Genomic DNA, 21,908 nt, shown 5'->3' with positions numbered 1-21,908 from the left:
ATGTCTTCATACTTTGAGGTACAAGTAACCTTTTCTGAATATCTCAGTATTGTCATACATCCAAGAAAAGTGTCTACAATGCCTTTCTTTTTGGGTATGACAATACCCTTCTATAAGGTAATTTGGTGAGGTAAAGACAGGCAGCGATTGTAGAATGTGATCTCCTGACTCTCACTCTCACCAAAACCTTAATACCTAACCTTCACCACAAAACTCCTAAACTCAACCTGACTCTGACCCCAATCCTGACCCTGACACAGACACTGACCCTAATCCTAAACCTGGCCTTGACATTAACCACAAACCTCTAACTCCAAGACTAACACTAAAAATAGTAGTGTGTTATGTTACAGAATGATCTCACCAATTAGCAGATGAAAATGATGTTCTGAGCGGAAAAGTATTATATGTTAGATCCAGTATTTTGGGTGATACACAGTGCAACTGATAACCATTTCTTAATTTTTTTTTTTTTTAGCCCAGGCTAACCTGGAATTCATTATATGGTCTCAGGCTAGTCTTGAACTTACTTTGATCCTCCTACCTCTACCTCCTGAGTGCTGGCATTAAAGACATGCCCACCATGGCTAGACAAACAGTATCTCTTTTTCAAAAATAATTATTTTATTCTACTTCAGATAATTTTCTAGGTATCATGCAGAAGAATCCTTATTGTCTGCAACATAAAGTCCTTCAAAGTTAAAGACTAATTGAAAATATATATATTATAAATTTGTCATTATTTGAAAATTATTCAATAAGTTTTAGTTTTCTTATGGAATGAAATAATGATAAAAGGAATTCTATATTCATATTACCAAAATAAATTTACTTGTCAGGGTTTTTTTTTTTCCTCGTAGGGTCTCACTCTAGCCAAGGCTGACCTGGAATTCACTATGTAGTCTCAGGGTTATCTCTTACTCAGTGTGATCCTCCTACCTCTACCTCCCAAGTGATGAGATTTAAAGGGGTGTACCACCATACCCGGCCAGAAGTCAGTTTTAATCCTTGCTCATGTTCAAAGTATAACCACTGTGATAAGACCAAAGATATTAGCAGCCACTAATTTTTGATTCACACTTAAGTGGAAGTAAAGAGGCACCATTGATTTCATATCCCCCAGCGTAGACAACATAAGAGCCACCATGCACACCACTTCCAGAAAGACAGTAAACTAAATCCTGAAGAGACAGCGTTTTTTCCCCCCCTTTTATTGTTATTTTGCGATTGGGAGAAGAGTAGCAATAACATCTTTCCTTCTCTGGCTTTCCTCAGCAACTTAGAGATGGAATTAACCCACTATACCAGAGTGACAGAATAAAACATCTATATGATGAATCACAATATTCTCACAACAGTGAGGTTTTGTTGCACCTGCAGCATCAATGACAACATGTTTATTTGGAGTACTACACAAAACTTTGAACCTTAAGACCAATTCATAGGGATTATACAGAGTCAACACTCATGTTTGGACTGCTCATTGGCATAAAATATTAGCTCTGTGGTACATACAAAAGTAACATAATTTCTTGGGCTGGAGAGATGGCTTAGCAGTTAAGGCACATGCCTGCAAAGACTAAGGACCCAGGTTCGATTCTCCAGGTCCCATGTAAGCCAGATGCACATGGTGGCATATGCATCTGGAGTTCATTTGCAGGGGCTAGAGGTCCTGGCCTGCCCATTCTCACTCTTTCTCTTTCTCTCCCCCATCCCTCTCTCTGTCTCTAATAAGGAAATAAAGAAAAATAAATCTTAAAGAAACATAATTTCCTTCTGATTGACTTTCTTTTGGTTGCATTGGCACTAAATTTCCCTTGCTGTAGCACCTGTCTTTACAGTTTCAAATCTATTTTGAATTTTCCTAGATTCAGTTTAAAGAAGCTCAAAAACAGGGATAGAGGAGGTTCAGCAGTTAAAAGCACTTGCTTGTAAAACCTGATGGCATGGGTTGATTCCCCAGTGTCCACAAAAAGCCAGATGCACATAGTGATACATGCATGTGGGGTTCACTTGCAGTGGCAAAAGGCCATCGAGTGCCCATACTTACTTACCTTCCTTTTTTCTTTTGTCCCTTTCTCTTTTTCTTTCTCTCCCTCTCTCTTTATCCTGGCAATAAATAAATAAATAAATAAATAAATAAATAAATATTTTTTAAAGCTCCAAAACATTTTGGCAGTCTTGGCAACACTTGTGCCTCAGAAAGCCCATAATAATATCTCTAAAATAATGGAAGAAAAATGGCATCAGAAGACAAAATTGAAGATTTTAGAATACTTGGCAAAAGGTTGGTGATACATAGGATAATCAGAACCATGCTCAGAATCAAAATTGTCATCATGGAAATAATAAGTGAAAACCTCTACACATGGTCAAGTTGAAAAAAAAAACTAGAAAGTGGAATAAGAGCTTTTCAACTGTTCAACATAAGTATGTCTACATCTAAGGATTTCTTCACATGAATGGTAAGAATAAACTGATAGGGGCTGGGGGACAGCTCAGTTGGTAATGTGCTTGCTTTGTAAGCATGAGGACTTGGGTTTGATCCATAGAACTCATGTAGAAGAAGAAGAAGAAGAGGTGTAGGAGAAGGAATTGGAAGGACAACAAGAACAAGCAGAACAAGCAGAAGAAGCAGAACAAGAGCAAGAAGAAATGGCCAGAGAGATGGCTTAGTGGTTAAGCTCTTGCCTGTGAAGCCTAAGGATCCCAGTTCAAGGCTTGATTCCCCAGGACCCACATTAGATAGAGGCACAAAGGGGTACAAGCATCTGGAGTTCGTTTGCAGTGGCTTGGGACCCTGGCACACCCATTCTCTCTCTCTATCTCTATCTCACTATCACTCTCAAATAAGTAAAAATGAACAAAAAATTAAAAATAAATTTAAAAATGATAGACATGGAGGTGTGCACTTGAGTCCCATTTCTGGAATCCCAGAGACAGAAAAGTCCATGGTCAGTGAGAGGCTGCATCCCAAAGAAAGAACAAAAAGAACCACGGTGCTTGTGGAACAATACCTGAGGTTGTCCTCTGGCCCCCACATGCCTGTACACACATGCATGCATGCCCACATATATGTGAATCCACACATGCAATGAACAAATGAAAAGCCACCTTCACAACTTTGGTGCTAGGGTTAGCAGTTCAGAGCCAAGATTCAAGAAGTGAGAGAGAAGACAACTGAAGGGATAGGGTATAAATTCATTTTTAGACATAATGAAGTATGATTTGTCCTTAGGTATAAAGATCGCTGATGATATGATAAATACAAGTTCTCTGACATCCTACAGCATGGTGGTAAAATTCAAAACCTTTCACCTGTCTACAACACCCTTCCTCACATGTCCTGCTCAGTCTGCCTCCCCAACTACAATGGTTTAAAAAAAAAAAAACTAAAGGAAAGAAGTGAAATTATCAGACAGAAATAAGTCCTCCAAGCAGAGAGGATGGCACTTTCCATGCTGCAAAGTTTTGGGTGCCTGGCTATGTGAGGGAAGGGATGGCACACAAGTGGCTAAAATGGGATGCAGTGGGATATTGAAGTTGGAAGACACTGGATAATAGGGCAGGGCTAGAATCCACAGGCCTCATGGGTAGCTTACTGGTAGAATTTGGAAGGTTTTTGTCTGAAGACAGTTAGTCTTGTTTGAGTTTATTCAGATGTTCTAATTGTGACTCAGTATGAAGGACATTCAGGTATTCTAGGATTTTGTCCCTAGCACTCAGATCATCTGATTTATTGAGGTATACTACTTCATAAGATGGGGTCTCTCTCTCTCCCTCTCTCTCTCCCTCTCTCTCCCCTCCCCCCCCCTGTCTTTTTCTCTTTTTGGTGTTTTGAGGTAGAGTCTCACTCTGGCCCAGACTGACCTGGAATTCACTATATAGTCTCAGGGTGGCCTTGAATTCATGGCAATCCTCCTACCTCTGCCTCCCATGTGCTGGAATTAAAGGCATATGCCACCACGCCTGGGCTATCTTTTATTTCTGGTTATACTGAGTCTTTGGCAATAAATGGAAAATTTGGGAATTTTTTTCTGATAACAAACTTTTATGTTTCCTGATTTCTCAACTTGGTTTCTCTCTAAGGTTACTTTTTTTTCCCTACTGCAAGATTTAAGTTGTTGCAGTCAGGATCGTATTGCTGATAGAAATCACCCACCCAGAGCAGCTTGTTGGAAAAAAAAAAAACAAAACAGAGGTTTATTTTGGTTTACAGGCTCAAGGGGGTAGCTCCATGATGGCAGGGAAAATGATGGCATGAGCAGAGGGTAGACATCACCCCTGGCCAACATAAGGTGGACAATAGCAACAGGAGAATGTGCAAAAACCACTGGCAGAGACAGGTGTGGTGGAACAAACTTTAATCCCAGCACTTGGGAGGCAGAGGTAGGAGGATTGTAGTGAGTTTGAGGCCAGCCTGAGACTACACAGTGAATTCCAAGTCAGCCTGGACTAGAGTGAGACCCTATCTCGAAAAACCAAAAAAATAAATAAATAAAATCACTGGCAGAGATCAAAGAGTGCCCATACATGAACATGTAAATAAAAAGAAAAGGGGGAAGGGAGAAGACTGGAGAAATGGCTCCATGGTGAATGGTGCTTGCCTGCAAGGCTGGGTTCAATTTCCCAGTACCCACAATACAAGCATCTGTACAAAATGATGCATGCATTTGGAGTGAATTTTCAGTACCTGGAGGTCTCTCTCTCATCACTCTAGAAAGAAAGAATGAAAGAAAGAAAGAAAGAAAGAAAGAAAGAAAGAAAGAAATAAAGAAAGAAAGAAAGAAAGATAGAAAGAGGGAGGGAGGGAGGGAGGGAGGGAGGGAGGGAGGGAGGGAGGGAGGGAGGGAGGGAGGGAGGGAGGGAGGGAGGGAGGGAGGGAGGGAGGGAGGAAGGAAGGAAGGGAGGAAGAAAGAAAGAATTTAAAAGAAAAAGTAGTGTATGTGTCTGGCATGAAGTGATCCTAGGGTGCTCCTGCATACACATGTAAAAAAAAAAAAAAAAAAAAAAAAAAAAAAAAAACAGAGTAGGGAGTGGCAGCATATGCCTTTAATCCCAGCACTAGGGATCACAGAGGTAGGAGGATTGTCCTGAGTTTGAGGCACATGTAAATAAAACATAAAAAGCGGGGAGGAGGGGCTGGAGAGATGGCTTAGCAGTTAAGCGCTTGCCTGTGAAGCCTAAGGACCCCGGTTTGAGGCTCGGTTCCCCAGGTCCGACGTTAGCCAGATGCACAAGGGGGCGCACGCATCTGGAGTTCGTTTGCAGAGGCTGGAAGCCCTGGCGTGTCCATTCTCTCTCTCTCCCTCTATCTGCCTTTCTCTCTGTGTCTGTCGCTCTCAAATAAATAAATAAAATTTTTTTTAAAAAAAGCGGGGAGGAGGAAGGCTGGAGAAATGGCACCTTGGTGAAAGGTGCTTGTGTGCAAAGGCTTGAATTCTAGTACCAGGTGACCTGGGGTTCAGGCTGTAGCCACATGGTGGCTGCAATGTCATGCTCATCCTCTTATCTCTGCTGACAGTAAAGGTGCCTGCCATGACTTCAAGCTCCCTGAGTTTATGACACTCAACTGCTCTGCTGATTGAAAGTTGCAGATGAAATGAAAAGTATGCAAGATGGGTCAAATCTTACAAACAGGCCTAAATGTTTGTCCTTCAACAGTGACATCCCGGAAAGAAATATGTACATGACTTCCATTTGACCCAAAGACATTGCTATCATTTTTCTGGCAAGTAAAGATATCATTCCAGTGCAATACACAAGCACCTGTTTGGAACAGTGCAGACGCTGGTTTGCTGTGTCATCTACAAGGTCATCAGTAAAGCATAGTCATGCCTGCTCTTTTTCTTCCGTGTCACATGGGAATTTCTCATGATTGTGAGGAGCATGGAAGGCCATAACAAATTCCAACTGTGTTCACAGTGGACCATGTGTTACGTACTTACCGTAGTTCCCTTGATATCTGTGAACGTGACTCAATGAACGAGGGGCACATCCGTGGTGACCCACGACTTACCCTTCTGGTCTTTCATTCCACCTGCATCCATTGTTGGCTCAGGATAGTTCTTGAAAGCCTGTGAATGGGTATCCAAACCCTCTGAAGACACATTTGGACCCCAACACTCCTAATTCTTTTTGGCCTGGCTTCAGCAACTTTGCCCTGGGCCTATAAGGCATAAAGAATGACGATACTGCTTCCGGTTAAGACGGCGGCGTAGGTACCATGCCAAAGCAGCCTAGGGGGGAAAAAAGACCAAAAAAACTCAGCAAAATATACACTTTTACTAAAAAGTGAGGTGTATAGGAAATTGAAGTGGCAGTGGAGAAGTAGGAGAGATCCAGAGCCCGCACAGTCCGGCAAAAGCGGCTCCGGTAGCTCGGCCAACCGCCACCGTGGCGGCGGCGCACCAGGAAGCCGTCAGGCTCGGCTCCAGCCGCAGGAAAAGCCAGGTGCGGGCGCTTCCCTCACCCCGCGCTCTCTGCAACTCAGGAAACGTGAAGGGAGAGCGGCAGTGAGCGAGAGAACTGGAGCAGCTGTGGCTCCCTCCCCTCCCCCACTGCCTGAGCCCAGCTCAGAGGTTTATTTTGGCTTACAGGCTCAAGGGGGTAGCTCCATGATGGCAGGGAAAATGATGGCATGGCAGAGGGTAGACATTCTATCTGACCACAATGGAATTAAACAACAAATCAGTAGCAAGAAAGGCTATAGAGCATACACAAAACCATGGAAACTAAACAATACACTACTAGATGATGAATGGGTCAATGAAGAAATCAAGAAGGACATCAAAAAATTTATAGAGTCAAATGATAATGAGAACACAACATACCAAAATCTCTGGGACACAATGAAGGCAGTTCTAAGAGGTAAATTTATAGCCTTAAGTGCCTATATTAAGAAATTAGAAAGGTCACAAGTAAACGACCTAATGCTTCGCCTTAAAGCCTTGGAAAAAGAAGAACAAGGCAAACCAAAAATCAGTAGACGGGAAGAAATAATAAAGATTAGGGCAGAAATTAATGAAATAGAAACAAAAAGAACAATCCAAAGAATTAATGAAACAAAGAGTTGGTTCTTTGAAAGGATAAACAAGATTGATAAAACCTTAGCAAATCTGACCAAAAGAAAGAGAGAAGAGACACAAATTAATAAAATCAGAGATGAACAAGGTAACATCACAACAGATTCCAGAGAAATTCAAAAAATCATAGGGACATACTATAAAAGCATATACTCCACAAAGTATGAAAATCTGAAAGAAATGGATGATTTCCTTGATCTATATGACCTACCTAAATTAAATCAAGATGAGATTAATCACTTAAATAGACCTATAACAAACATGGAGATCCGAACAGTTATCAATAATCTCCCAACTAAAAAAAGCCCAGGCCCGGATGGATTCACTGCTGAATTTTACCAGACTTTTAAGAAAGAGCTAACACCATTGCTTCTTAAGCTTTTCCAGGAAATAGAAAAAGAAGGAATTCTACCAAACTCCTATGAGGCCAGCATCACCCTGATATCAAAACCAGGCAAAGATAGAACAAAAAAAGAAAATTACAGACCAATCTCCCTCATGAACATAGATGCAAAAATTCTCAACAAAATATTGGCAAACAGAATACAAGAGTATATCAAAAAAATCATTCACCCTGACCAAGTAGGCTTTATCCCAGATGCAGGGATGGTTCAACATACGCAAATCTATAAATTAATACATTACATAAATGGGTTGAAGGACAAAAATCACATGATCATCTCATTAGATGCAGAGAAAGCATTTGACAAAATCCAACATCCCTTCATGATAAAAGTCCTACAGAGACTGGGAATAGAAGGAACATATCTCAATATAATAAAGGCTATTTATGACAAGCCTACAGCCAACATATTACTAAATGGGGAAAAACTGGAAGCTTTCCCACTAAAATCAGGAACAAGACAAGGGTGTCCACTGTCCCCACTTTTATTTAATATAATTTTGGAAGTCTTAGCCATAGCAATAAGGCAAGAGACACACATAAAAGGGATACAAATTGGAAAGGAAGAGATCAAGTTATCATTATTTGCAGATGACATGATTCTATACATAAAGGACCCTAAAGACTCTACTAGCAAACTGTTAGAGCTGATCAAAACCTACAGCAATGTAGCAGGATACAAAATAAATACATAGAAATCAGTAGCCTTCATATATGCTAACAACAAACACACAGAGGATGAAATCAGGGAATCACTCCCATTCACAGTTGCATCAAAAAAAAATAAAGTACCTTGGAATAAACCAAACCAAGGAAGTAAAGAATCTCTACAATGAGAACCTTAAAACACTCATGCGAGAAATTGCAGAAGATACTAGGAAGTGGAGAAACATCCCTTGTTCCTGGATTGGAAGAATCAATATTGTGAAAATGGCAATCTTACCTAAAGCAATCTACACATTTAATGCAATCCCTATCAAAATTCCAAAGGCTTTCTTCATGGAAATAGAAAAAATCCAAAAATTCATTTAGAATCACAAAAAACCTCAAATATCTAAAATAATACTGAGCAACAAAGATGAGGCTGGTGGTATCACCATACCTGATTTTAACCTATACTACAGAGCCATAGTAACAAAAACAGCATGGTACTGGCACAAATACAGACATGTAGATCAGTGGAACAGAATAGAGGACCCAGCTGTAAACTCAAGTAGCTATAGCCACCTGATATTCGATAAAAATGCCAAAAATACTCATTGGAGAAGAGACAGCCTCTTCAGCAAATGGAGTTTTGAAAACTGGATATATATCTGCAGAAGGATGAAAATAGAGTCTTCTCTCTTGCCATGCACAAGAATTAAGTCCAAATGGATTAAAGACCTTAACATCAGACCTGAAACTCTGAAACTGCTAGAGGAAAAAGTAGGGGAAACCCTTCAACATATTGGTCTTGGCAACGACTTTCTGAATACAACCCCAATTGCTCAGGCAATAAAACCACAGATTAATCACTGGGACCTCATGAAATTACAAAGATTTTGCACTGCAAAGGGCACAGTGAAAAAAGCAAAGAGGCAACCTACAAAATGGGGAAAAAATCTTCGCCAGCTATATATCTGATAGAGGATTAATATCTAGGATATACAAAGAACTCAAAAAGTTAAATAATAAGGAATCAAACAAGCCAATCAAATAATGGGCTATGGAGCTAAATAGAGCATTATCAAAGGAAGAAATACGAATGGCATATAAGCATCTAAAAAAATGTTCTACGTCACTAGTCATCAGGGAAATGCAGATTAAAACTACATTGAGATTCCAACTCACTCCTGTCAGATTGGCCATCATCATGAAAACAAATGATCATAAATGTTGGCGGGGATGTGGAAAAAAAGGAACCCTTCTACACTGCTGGTGGGAATGCATTGTGGAAAACAGTGTGGAGGTTCCTAAAACAGCTAAAGATTGATCTACCATATGACCCAGCTATAGCACTCCTAGGCATATATCCAAAGGACTCATCTCATTTCCTTAGAAGTATGTGCTCAACCATGTTTATTGCTGCTCAATTTATAATAGCTGGGAAATGGAACCAGCCTAGATGTCCCTCAACTGATGAGTGGATAATGAAGATGTGGCACATTTATACAATGGAGTTCTAGTCAGCGGTAAAGAAAAATGAAGTTATGAAATTTGCAGAAAAATGGATGGACCTGGAAGGGATTATACTAAGTGAGGTAACCCAGGCCCAGAAAGCCAAGCGCCACATGTTCTCCCTCATATGTGGATCCTAGCTACAGATCATTGTGCTTCTGTGTGAGAATGAAAATACTTAGTAGCAGAGGCCAGTAATTTGAAAAGGAGACATAAAGGGAAGAGAAAGGAAGGGAGGAGGATACTTAATAGGTTGGTATTGTATATATGTAATTACAATGATTGTTGTGGGGAGGTAATATGTTGGAGAATGGAATTTCAAATGGGAAAGTGTGGGGGTGGGGAGGGAGGGAATTACCATGGGATATATTTGTAATCATGGAAAATGTTAATAAAAATTAAAAAAAAAAAAAAGAATGACGATACTTGCCTATGGGTTTGACGTTACTCATATTTTCGGGAGATTCCTGTGTGTCTACTGCCTCAAACAGACATTGGTCCTCCTGCTAGAAAGGGCCTCAGGACTCACTGGTAGGTTCTCACTTCACCTGGAAGCTCTGCATGCCCATGCAGATGTGACCACTTGAGTCACATATGTGTCAGGGGCCTCCTTTCCCAAGAGCACGGAGATTTTCTGCATCTTCGGGGCCTTCTCTTTGACCTAAAAGCTCCCGATTCTCAAACCTAGGGTTCGAGAATGGGCTCTCTTCAGAAAAAGGGTCAGATTTATATAATTCACAAAGATGGCCCACCCATGGCCATGGCCCAGCCCAAGTCGTTCTTGTTCAAACTGAGCAATTTTTGTGGGTTCACCCCCTCACTTACAAGTGGTGATCCTACTGGAATGGGGCTGTTTGAAATGTGAGGGAGCAGGGAGTAGGGGGTGTGTTCCTCTGGGCATAAGACAGCTCCACAAAGCACCCTTCAGTTGCCTGGAGGGGGAGGGCCTCCACCAGCGCCAAGCCAGCTGATGGACCCGGGGGCCTGCGTCACATATCAAACATTCAGAGATTTGAAAATCGTCGAGAACGTCTGAGTCCACTTCCACGGACTGCTCACTTACCCTAGTCACTGGTGAGGAGTAGGTGTCACCTCTTCTGAAATGTGCAGTGATGATGGTCCAGGTTTTTTGGGAGAGAGCCTGACAACTCCAGGACTTCTAAGGAATGGTGTTTTTTTCCACCCAATGACAGAGGCGGTAGGACTCTTGCTTGTAGGTTGAACGCTACTCCCATAGCTTCTTTAATTCCTTCTTGACTTGTCTTGAAAAGGAATTGATTTGCTTACCTTCTATCAGAAAGAAATTGCTAAGTACACATGACAGGTGCTGGCCAAGGAGGCCCTGTCTCTTCAGAAGCCTGTGTTGAGCACATTTTCATCCACCCCCCTCCCCACACAAGGGGGTAAAAAAGTATTTTACTAGTTTAACTATGAGAGAGAAAGTGAGAGATAGGAAGAGAAAGGGACAGATACCTGGAACGGACATACCAGGTGCCCTAGCACACAAGCGCCCCCTTGTGTCTCCGGCTCGCATTCGTTCTGGGGGTTTGAACCAGTCCTTTGGCTTCAGAGTCAAAGGCTCTAACCGCTAAGCCATTTCCCCCGTTCCCATGCCTCTTGCGGCTTTTTTCCTTTTCCCTTTCTTTTTCCAGCTAGGCTTGAATTCTAGTAACCGGTGACCAGGTTCTGTAGCTTTGCAGGCAAATGCCTTAACCGCTAAGACAGTCTCTCACTCAACCTGGATCTCACTGGTTGTTTTTTGTTGTTGTTGTTGTTGGGTTACTTCTTTTATAGCTTATCCATGTTGTTTCCTTGAGATGGATTTTCTCTGAGTCCAGAGCTGCAGGCTTTGGTCGGACCAGCAAGCCCTCTCCACAGACTGGGACAGCAGGTACCTGAAATCACAGCCAGCTTTTGGGGTGTGGGTGGAGAGATCGCTTAGTGTTTAAGGCATCTGCCTGCAAAGCCAAAGGACCCAGGTTTGATTCCCCAGGGCCCATGTAAACCAGATGCACAAAGGACACATACATCTGGAATTTGCTGTGGCTAGAGGCCCTGGCGGCCCATTCTCTGTCTGTCTCTCTTCTCTTTCTCCCTCCCTCCCTCCCTTCCTCCCTTCCTCCCTTCCTCCCTCCCTCCCTCTCTCCCTCCTTCTCTCTCTCTCTCTTCAATTAAATAAATAAAAATTTAAAAATAATCAGAAAATATTTCTTTTGTGTGTGTGTTGTTTTTTGTATGCTCATGAGAGTCTCTTGCTGCTGCAAAGGAAGGTCTGTTCAACTTAACATGGCAGGCTGGGACACTTTGGAAGCAAGTGACTTTAGCCACTGAATCATCTCCCCAGCATCACAATCCAGCTTTTTTTGTGGGTGCTGGGGACAGAACTCAGGCAGCCTCAGACTCTCATGCTTGCACATCAAACACTCTTATCTACTGAGTCATTTTCCAGCCCTTATTATAACTACTGTTTCTTGCTTCTCATTTTTGGAAATCAAACTCACAAATTCCACCCTCCATGGGGCAGAAGATGGATATAATAACAATCTCTAGGATACTTTCACCTGAAGACTCCCATGTTAAAATATGTGAGAATATTAACCTGGACAGAGAAGCATTAGGCTTCCTTGGCCCAATGCAAGAAGCATGCCATACACCAAACTAGGAAGTCTGAAAACACAGTCCCTTCACTTAAACCTTAGTGGCTGTCCTTTAACTAATATTTCTCTGGGGAGGATTCAATCACAAGGATTTGTCTTTCTGTCTTTGCTCACCTCCATTATCCCCTTGCTTATGTTCTGTCTCCTTGAACAAAGCAAAAGGACCTTTATCCTTACTTCTGTTTTCTTCTCTCTAGGATACCTCCACTGAAGTCAGGACATGGACTTCACATGTAATCCTATTCTTTCTCGTATTCTGTTCCATGCACCCATGTTGGTCATGGCTAGGTGGGATGTAAAAGGGAATAAACAAGTGAAGTCCATATCCCTGAGTGCTGAAACTTTCTTTCTTTGCCCTCACCACCATCCAGGGGAGCTAGGAAAAAAAAATTCCATCGAGATGGGGGAAGGAATGACCTGGGGAGTAACCTGGAGTGGGAGGCTGGAGGCTTGAGTTCAGTGCCTCCAAGCTAAGGCTCATATCGAGTCACAGAAAGAAGGCAATGAAGTTCCCTTTGATGCTTTCTGAACAGCTGCCTCACCATCCCCCATCCTTCATATGCTCTCTACTTGCTCAGAACAGCTACAGAAGGAGCAGTGACAGTGAGAAGATGCAGATGCAAGGAAGCAGAAGACCCATATATAGATGTAGTTGGGTGGAGGTGTCTTTTTTGAGTGGTGCCTAGGGGCCATGGAGTTATTTTCTGAACAGTGGCTTGATTTTGCCAAGGTAGGGCTGTTGGAGTCCTATGTAGCCTCACTGTGCTAGGAGACTGTGTGGACTAGGTGTGTAGAAGTATAGAATAGATAACCTGCTTGCCCAGAGGGAGGAGAGCCCTTGGTTCAACCCCAGCACCACAAGACAGAAGAATTAAAGAGAGGGAATAAGGTAAACAGAAAAGAGAGAATACCTAAAGACCAAGTTTTGAGAAAGATGGATTTTATGATTTTATGATTGATCAGAACCATGAGGTGACTCATGTGAGACTTACTCTCTGGTGGCTAGATATTGAAGTTATAGCAGCTACCTTCTTGCTTGGATAAAACACCAGACCAGAATCAGCTAATGAAGTGAAAGGTTTTATTTCAGCTTACAGTTTTCAGGGGGAAGGTTCATCATGACAAGGAAAACATGTTAAAGCAGGCAACTCAGTGTCACATCTTGTCAAAACAGCAGGAAAGAAGTACTCTCAGGGGCTAGAAAGACGGCTTAGTGGTCAAAGGCACTTGCTTGCAAACTGTGCTGGCCCAGGTTTCAATTTCCAAGCCACCCGTGTAAGCTGAACACAAAATGTGGTTCAAGAATCTGGAGTTTGTTCGCAGTAGCAAGAGACTTGATGTTCACCACCACCACCACCACATACACACATATGCACAAATAAATAAATAAAAATTAAAAAGCTAAAAAAGAAAGTAGTCTCAGAGTGAGTTACCCTGGGCCCTAGCAGGGGGCTGGACTATAAAGTCACAAGGTCTGCCCCAGTAACACGCCTCCTGCAGCAAGGCTCCTCCCAATGGTTCCAGTTAGTAGAAGGTTTAGTCATAGACACTTGAGTCCATGGGGGACATTTTAAGTTCAAACCACTTTAGACAGAGGTTTTCCACACTGAGGACCACATGAAATGATGACCTCCCAGAGTGACATATGCCCTAGGTATCCTGTTTCCGCAGCAGGTGCTTGATTCCAGCAGTTGTGTTGGCTCTTAGACAAAAAGTGTTCAACCCTCCTAATGCAGATTTTCTTTGTCAACTTGGATGAAGCAAACCAGTGAATGAGGTGGTTCAAATGTTTGTTTTCCTTACCTGTTTGTGGAATACTGCTAGTATAAGACTTCAGTTCCCATAGGCATTGAATAATTGCTATTACTTGTTGGCATGCTTTTCTTTTCTTGGCTGAAAATGGGTAGATTGAAAGAAGTCTTGAGAAAGCTTCGGCCCGGAAGCAAAGTTCCTCATCCCAAATTCTTCCCTAAAGAGTGACATTGGAGCGTCTTTTTGTTCTAGTGTGTCCTGACCTGCACAGCCTCTTTGAGATTTTCTACAAGAAACACTAGTTTGTAATTTTCTGAACAAATGGTAATTTCATTTCCAAGGTAGGGGAGAAGGCAAGGAGAGCCCCCTGAGTTTAGGAAGAAGCAAGGGGCCACTCCTGCAAGCCACGAGCAAGTTCCGTTTAAATGCAATGATATCCCAGGCTGGGGCTGAACCTCACCGGAAGAAGCTGGGCTGGGGAAAAAACCTGGCTGCAAGAAGCCCCTTCGGCTCTCCGGTTGTTCGGTCACTCGGGGCTCTGAGCAGCAGCCACTGAAGGCCTCCGGGGCGGGCACTACGAACTGACCAATCAGGAGCGACGGCGGGCGGGGCAGGCGGTGCTCGTCCGCCATCTTTGTTTCTGGCGCCGCCATTGCTGTGACCCGCCTGTCAGTTGAGAGTCACGGAGAGGTTTAGCCGCGGTGTGTCTCTGTGACGCAAGCGCCCTGGAAACCTCGGTGCGCGCGGACGGACGGACGGACGGGCGGGCGGACATGGTGAGTGCGGCCGGGCACGGGCTGCGGGAAGCGGCCGCGCGGCGACGGGGCCTCCCCGGTCTGCGGCCGAGTCCGCCGGGGCCGCGCTCCCCCTGTGCCCGGGGCGGGCGGGCGGCGGCGGCGGCGGGACCCCGGCGTCCTCCCCCGGCCGGAGCCTCGGCGCGCGGCGGGGCGGCGAGGGTCGCGGGGAGACGCGGGGGGCGGCGGCCCGCGCCTGCGCGCTGGAGCCCGGCCCTGCGGTGGGCTTCTGGCTGCGGAAGGACCCTGAGGACCGCCGACGTCGCCCTCTTCCCCTGCCCGGGCAGAAGTCCCTGAGTCCCCACCTATCGCCCCACGTTGACAACCGGCTGGAAAAGGGGGTCCACGGACGCTTGTGCGTGGCGCAGGGGCGTGTGGCCCGTCGGTGGTTTAATCGTTATTGTCCTGGGACTGTGAGGCCTTAAGAACAAGATGCTGATCGAGGGCGGTAACGACCTTATTTGACAGGAATATTGCGGGAGGGGAGAAGCCCGACTGTAAGGTGTGCAAACATCTCAGAGGTTGGGCTGAAAAGGGACTTTCTTGCTAGGGAGGAGCAAACGCTACAAAGATGTCCCAAGAGAAGGGCTTAGTGGAGAATGGCAACTTCATTCTTAGGCCAGGTAATATTTATTATCCCTAATGTCAGCCCGTCCTTAGATTGACAGTGTTTATTTGAGTTTTATTGTGTGTGTGTTTGTGTGTTCGTGCACGCGCCAGGGCTTCTTGCTACTGCAAATGAACACCAGGAATGCCACTTTTTGCTTCTGGCTTTACCTGGCTACCGAGGAATAGAATCCGAGCTGGCAGGGTTTGCAAGTAAGCACTTTTAACTTTCTGGCCATCTCCCAAGCCCTTGGGTTACTTTTCATTGTTGTAAAATACACATCTGTCTCCAAGTACAAGTACATAATACATTCTCTAGACAGTAGTAGAAAATGGCTGTTTAAATTACGGAAAATGGCAGTGGAGTGTACCAGATGATCCTTTTACGTGCGTTTCCTTATTGACAACATTCCTGAACACTTAGATTTTTTTTTTATCTGTTGCTTATTGCATTATATGTTTCATTCTTTTTCAGTTATATTTTAATTGATTTTTACTGTACACATTACTTTGTTTGTTTGTTTTTTTTAACTTTATTTCCAAGCAGGGAAAGAGAGAATGTGAATGGGCACACCAGGGCTACTAACCACTGCAAACGAACTCCAGATGCATGCTCCACTTTGTGCATCTCACTTTATATGGGTAATGGGGAATTAAGGTCTGGTTGTTAGGTCTTGCAGGAAACATCTTAACCACGGAGCCATCTCTCCAGCCCCCCCCCACCCCCCGTTTTTCCCACATTGCTGCAAATGTACTCCAGACATATGTATCACTTTGTGCTGGCCTTAGGTGTGTACTGGGTGGGGAATTAAACTCTGGCCATCAGGCCTTGTAAGCAAACCCCTTCAACCAACAAGCCATGTGAGCATTTTTTTTTTTGTTTTATTGTTGTTGTTTTGTTTTTCAAGGTAGGGTCTCACACTGGCCCAGGCTGACCTGGAATTCACTATGTAGTCTCAGGATGGCCTCAAACTCACAGCGATCCTCCTACCTCTGCCTCCCGAGTGCTGGGATTAGAGGCATGAGCTTCTGTACCTGGGTTTTAAAGGAAAAATTTTAAATATTTTATTTTTATTTATTTATTTGAGAAAGAGAGAGAGAGTGGGCATGGCATGGCCTTAATCCTCTGCTTGAGACATTCAGAGGGACAATGGGAATTAAATAAATTGCATATTACTGGCATAAACTTGAACACCAAGCTTCTCTTCATCAGGTAAGCTGGTGAGGTCCATTCCAATACCATGTCTCAGATCCTAGGAAAGGTTGAAACTTATTCTCAAGAATAAAAAAAATTAATTTGTGAAGCTGGGTATGATGGCACATGCCTTTAATCCCAACATTTGAGAGGTAGAGGTAGGAGGATCACCGTGAGTTCGAAGTGACCCTGAGACTACATAATGAATTCCAGATCAGCTAGGTCTAGAGCAAGACCCTACCTTGAAAAACAAAAACAAACAAACAAAAGATCTTTTTTCATTTGTGTGTGTGTGTGTGTGTGTGTGTGTGTGTGTGTCCCTATGTGTGTGCAGATACACATGTATTTGTGTGCACATGTATGTGGAGGCCAAAAGACATTCTTGTGTATTGTTTCTCAGGAACACTCTACACTTTCATTTGAAATAGGCTCTCTTATTGGTCTCAAGTTTGCCAATTATGTTTGTATTCTCCTGTGTCCCCTCCCCAGTATTGTGATTAGAAGTGTGTGCCACCATGCTTGGAATTTTTACAGGGGTTCTGGGGATCAAACTCAGGCCCAAATGCTTGTAAGGCATTTCTAAGAATACACAGTCTCCAGACAGCTGATGTCAAAAATAGTTCTCTTGCACACTAAGTAGTAGGACTTTTAGGAGAGGTACCATAGACCTGTCATACAGAATTATTGGAGTCGCCCAGCACAATGGGCCATCCTCTATAACTGCTTTTGCTTTATCACAGTTCCTATCAGGTCAGAGTTGCATGTGGAAGAGTGAGAGCATTGATGAATAAGAGCATCATGATCATTACATGGATTAAACATTTAGAGAACAAAGCATTGTATGAGCATCTTATGAATTTAGTCTAGATCTTCACTGCTGAGTCTCACCATTTCTCCTGGAAATAAATATATGGCATATTTTAGGAATCTGTGTCCTTTGAGGATGTGGCTGTGAACTTTACCCCAGAGGAGTGGGCTTTGCTGGATTCTTCCCAAAAGAGGCTACACAGAGATGTGATGCAGGAAACTTTCAGGAATCTGGCTGTCATAGGTAAGGATGAATTCATTTATTTATTTAGTCAATAACAAAACAAGTGTTTTTGCTGATTACTATTGCACGGTCTGGAATATGGAACCAAAAAATCTGATGAATAAGCCAGGCCTGGTCATGTTATATTGTGAACCTGTTTAGAATCTAATAATTTTCCATAGTGTTATCTTAATTTGAAATAATTTTGGGGGTCTACATTTCAGGAAAAAAGCAAGAGAACCAAAACCTTGAAGACGACTATAAAAACTTAAGGAGAGTTCTGCCCATTGCAGTTCAGAATGAACACCAACAACGTGAGATTCTGGAATATGCGGAAACACTGGGTACATGTAAGGAATGTGGAAAGGCCTTTAGTTCTCTCCAGTCCTTTTGGAAGCATGTGAGGACTCACACTGGGGACAAAACATGTGAATGTAAGCAATGTGGCAAAGCCTTTAGTAGTCATAGTGATGTTCAGAAACATGAAAGAATACATGCTGGAGAGAAACCTTGTGTTTGCAAAGATTGTGGAAAAGGTTTCATGACTCTTACTGGTATTCAGAGGCACATGCTAACACACAATGAAGATGGACCATATATATGTAAGGTGTGTGGTAAAGTCTTTCACTGTTCCAATTCATTCTTTACGCATGAAAGAACTCACACTGGAGAGAAGCTTTATAGATGTAAACAGTGTGGGAAAGCCTTCAGTTATCCTAGTGGCCTTCGCCGCCATGAAAGGATCCATAGTGGAGAGAAGCCCTATGAATGCAAGCAATTTCTGAAAGTCTTTTCTTCTTTGAGTAAAGTTGAAAGGCATGAACAGACTCACAGTGGAGTAACATATATATGTGAGCAATATGGGCTAGCCTTCAATAATCACAATTCCCTTCAGTGCCATGAAAAGATTAGCAGTTTAGGGAAACCCTATGTATATAAACAATGTGGGAAAACATTTACTTGTTCTGGTGCCTTGCGGAGACATGAACGGATTCATACTGGAGTGAAGCCCTATGAATGCAAGGTATGTGGGAAAGCCTTTATTGATTGTAGTTCCCTTCAATGCCATGAAAGGATTCATAGTGGAGAGAAACCTTATGTCTGTAAGTTATGTGGGAAAGCCTTCAGTCGCCATGGTTCACTTCGATACCATGAAAGGATTCACAGTGGAGAGAAGCCCTATATATGCAAACAGTGTGGGAAGGCCTTCATGCACCACAATGCTCTTAGATATCATGAACAGATTCACAGTGGAGAGAAATCCTATGGATGTAAGCAATGTGGGAAAGCTTTTATGCTGCGCAGTGCCTTGAAAAGACATGAACGAATTCACAGTGGATTGAAACCATGTCTATGCAGGGTATGTGGTAAAGCCTTCACATTTCACAGTTCCCTTCATTGTCATGAAAGGACTCACACTGGAGAGAAACCCTATATATGTAAGCAGTGTGGGAAAGCCTTTATGTATCTTAGTTCCCTTCGTTGCCATGAAAATATTCACAGTGCAGAGAAACCCTATGTATGTAAGCTATGTGGGGCAGCCTTCACTTACCACAGTTCCTTTCAACGTCATGAAAGGATTCACAGGGGAGAGAAACCGTATGTATGTAAGTTATGTGGAAAAGCCTTCACTGATCATAGTTCCCTTAAATGTCATGAAAGGATTCACACTGGAGAGAAACCATATGTGTGTAACCAATGTGGGAAATCCTATAGTACTCACAGTTCCCTTCGATACCATGAGAGGATGCACATAAACTATGTTGGAGGGCCTGCTCCTCTTTGAGTAAATTTTAAACTCTAAAACAAATTTACACTGGGGAAAAAACAAAAACAAAAGATGTGCTTGTAAGCAGTGTCAAAAAACAACCTTCACATGTTTTGAGCTTTCCTCAAAATTTTAGAGAGGAGCCCTAAATAAAGAATGTAGGAAGTCGCCATTATCACAAGGTTGTCCTAGCAAACCTGATAGTATAATGAAGGATACTTGTATTGATGTAAAGCATGTGGAACCACCTCTTCTTGTCTCAGTTCATTTCACAGGATCAAATCCGAAGAGACTGAGAAGATGGCTCGGCTAGTAAAGAGCTTGCCACACAAGCATAAGAACCTGAGTTCAGATCCACATACAAGTCAGGTGTGGTGGTGTGTCCCTGTAATCCATTCTCTGGACAGGCAAAGACAGGAGAATCCCTGGAGCTGGCTAAATCTAGCCAAATCGGTGAGCTCCAGGATCAGAGAATAACTGTCTCAAAAACAAAGTGGAGAGCAATTGAGAAAGACACCCATCATTGACCTGTGGCCTCCACATGTGTGTGCACATGTACACCCCACATACACATGCAAAAGCACACACTATATCAAGAAGCCTTGATTAGAAGAAGAAATCTACAAATCTTCACTTGGCCCTCATACTCAATACAAATGACCAAAACCTTGTAAATGAGAAATAGAATTGTTATTTGTAACATATAGCTTCAAAGACTGATGTAGTGTGATTCTATTTACATAACTGCTGAGCACAGCCTGGTATAAAACACAATATGTGTGGGATACGTTAGAAATTGTATAACCTGAAGGAAATGTTCTAAAATTTATAAATATTGTGTTTATCAGTTGCTCAATCTTATGCTAGGTCTTGACTATTTCCAATTTCGTTATTGAAATTAATGTTGCAGTGAAATTATTTCCTAAGATTTACTTAAGCAGTAGTTTATGAGCTTAAGTGGTAGCTTTCTAAAATTAATTCAGGCCAGGCGTGGTGGCACACACATTTAATCTCAGCACTCAGGAGGTTGGGGTAGGAGTATTGCTGTGAGTTTGAGGCCAGCCTAAGCCTACATAGTGAATTCCAGGTCAGCCTGGATTAGAGAAAGACCCTACCTTGAAAAACCAAAATAATGATAATAGGAAGAAGTCATGTAATAACTTCTGCTTTTAAGTTCAAACATGTTCAACTGATAAGTGAATTGAAATGTTTTTCTAATATGTGAGCAATCCTAATTTTTATATGTTTTTTTAAATATTGTGGTTAATGGGCAAGTAAAAAATGTTAATTGTTGGGATTTCCTACTAGACTGTTACCGTAGGTCATATATACTGTTCAGAAAAAAATGACTTTCTTAAGTGGATTTACTATTTTTACTTTTTAATATTTTCTCCAAGTAAGATTTATGTGCATATTTTTACAGTTTAACTGTTTTAAATTGTGTGGATTGAGAAATGTTACCTTTTTCATATATGGAGAACATGCCTTAGAATGTTCAAAATAGTCAAGTAGATCAACTTTGCAATTTTTTTTCCTTTTATGTCAGAATCATTACCAAAAAACTGGTGAAAAATTCCTCATTTAATGGGTTCTAATTAATATAACTAATGTTCTTTTCCTGTGTAAATTTGTCATATTTATATTGTTAAAACTTTTGTCTTTATTATACCAACAGATAATGCGGGTCTAAGTGCCCTCTTACCAGAGATCACCAGGGCCAGGCTTTTGGTCACATAGAATGTAATGAGTAGTAGTAATAAATCTGTCTACATACATAACTGGTCTAGCAGGAGATTGGTGTTTGTTTTAGAGACATGTAAATTCTATTCAGTGTAGTGATGCGTTTCCCCCCCCCCCCCCATTGCATGCACTAAAAAGGGGTAAACAATTCTGTTTAGTAATCATGATGACTCTTACCAGGAAGGCTGAAATACCAAAGTTGTTTTCCACAAAGGGAAAATGGCTCAGTAGTTAAAGATGTTTGTTTGTAAAGCTTGCTTACCTGGGTTCAATTCCCCAACTCCTCACATAAACTGAAATCAAAGTACAAGTAAACCCAATTCACAAGAAGGTCAGATTAGTAAACAGGAGAGATTCTCATCTTTTTATGACTCAGAATGGATTCATTTGCCAATTAAAAAAAATTTTTTTAAGTTTATTTGAGAGAAGGAAAGAGGCAGAGTGAGTAAGAGAGAAAGAGGGAGGGAGAGAGAGAATGGGCATGCCATTGCAAATGAACTCCAGATGCATGTGCCACCTTGTTCATCTGGCTTAGGTGGGTACTGGGGAATTGAACCGAGGTTCTTTGGCTTGGCAGGCAAGCACCTTAACTGCTAAGCCATCTCTTCAGCCCATCACTTGCCAATTTTAAAATACACCCAGGACGCCTTTGTTTTTGTCTTGATCCATTCTAGTCACTGAGAATGATCTGATGTTGGAGGTATGTGTCATGCCTCTTCAT

General features: G+C 42.4%; 1 protein-coding gene and 1 pseudogene across 4 annotated transcripts; one reads left to right on the top strand and one right to left on the bottom strand.

The window, feature by feature from the left end:
- Positions 1-1,018: 1,018 nt before the first annotated feature.
- On the bottom strand, positions 1,019-14,707 carry LOC123456394 (annotated as a pseudogene).
- On the top strand, positions 14,686-21,225 carry LOC123456363 (zinc finger protein 14-like). Of its 4 annotated transcripts, none has more exons than XM_045139309.1 (3): positions 14,686-14,830; positions 17,574-17,700; positions 17,904-21,225. In XM_045139309.1, exons 1-3 carry the CDS (start codon positions 14,828-14,830, stop codon positions 19,463-19,465), a joined length of 1,692 nt encoding a protein of 563 aa, XP_044995244.1. In that variant the 5' UTR covers positions 14,686-14,827; the 3' UTR covers positions 19,466-21,225. The 4 variants fall into 4 exon arrangements, with proteins under 4 accessions (XP_044995244.1, XP_044995246.1, XP_044995243.1 ...); XM_045139311.1 differs by lacking the exon at positions 14,686-14,830 and adding an exon at positions 15,081-15,296; XM_045139308.1 differs by lacking the exon at positions 14,686-14,830 and adding an exon at positions 15,304-15,471.
- Positions 21,226-21,908: the final 683 nt, after the last annotated feature.

The sequence above is a fragment of the Jaculus jaculus genome, chromosome 21, assembly GCF_020740685.1.
Source record: "Jaculus jaculus isolate mJacJac1 chromosome 21, mJacJac1.mat.Y.cur, whole genome shotgun sequence".
NCBI lineage: Eukaryota > Metazoa > Chordata > Mammalia > Rodentia > Dipodidae > Jaculus > Jaculus jaculus.
Note: the sequence above shows the minus strand (reverse complement) of the source record. Positions and strands in the feature narration are given on the sequence as shown.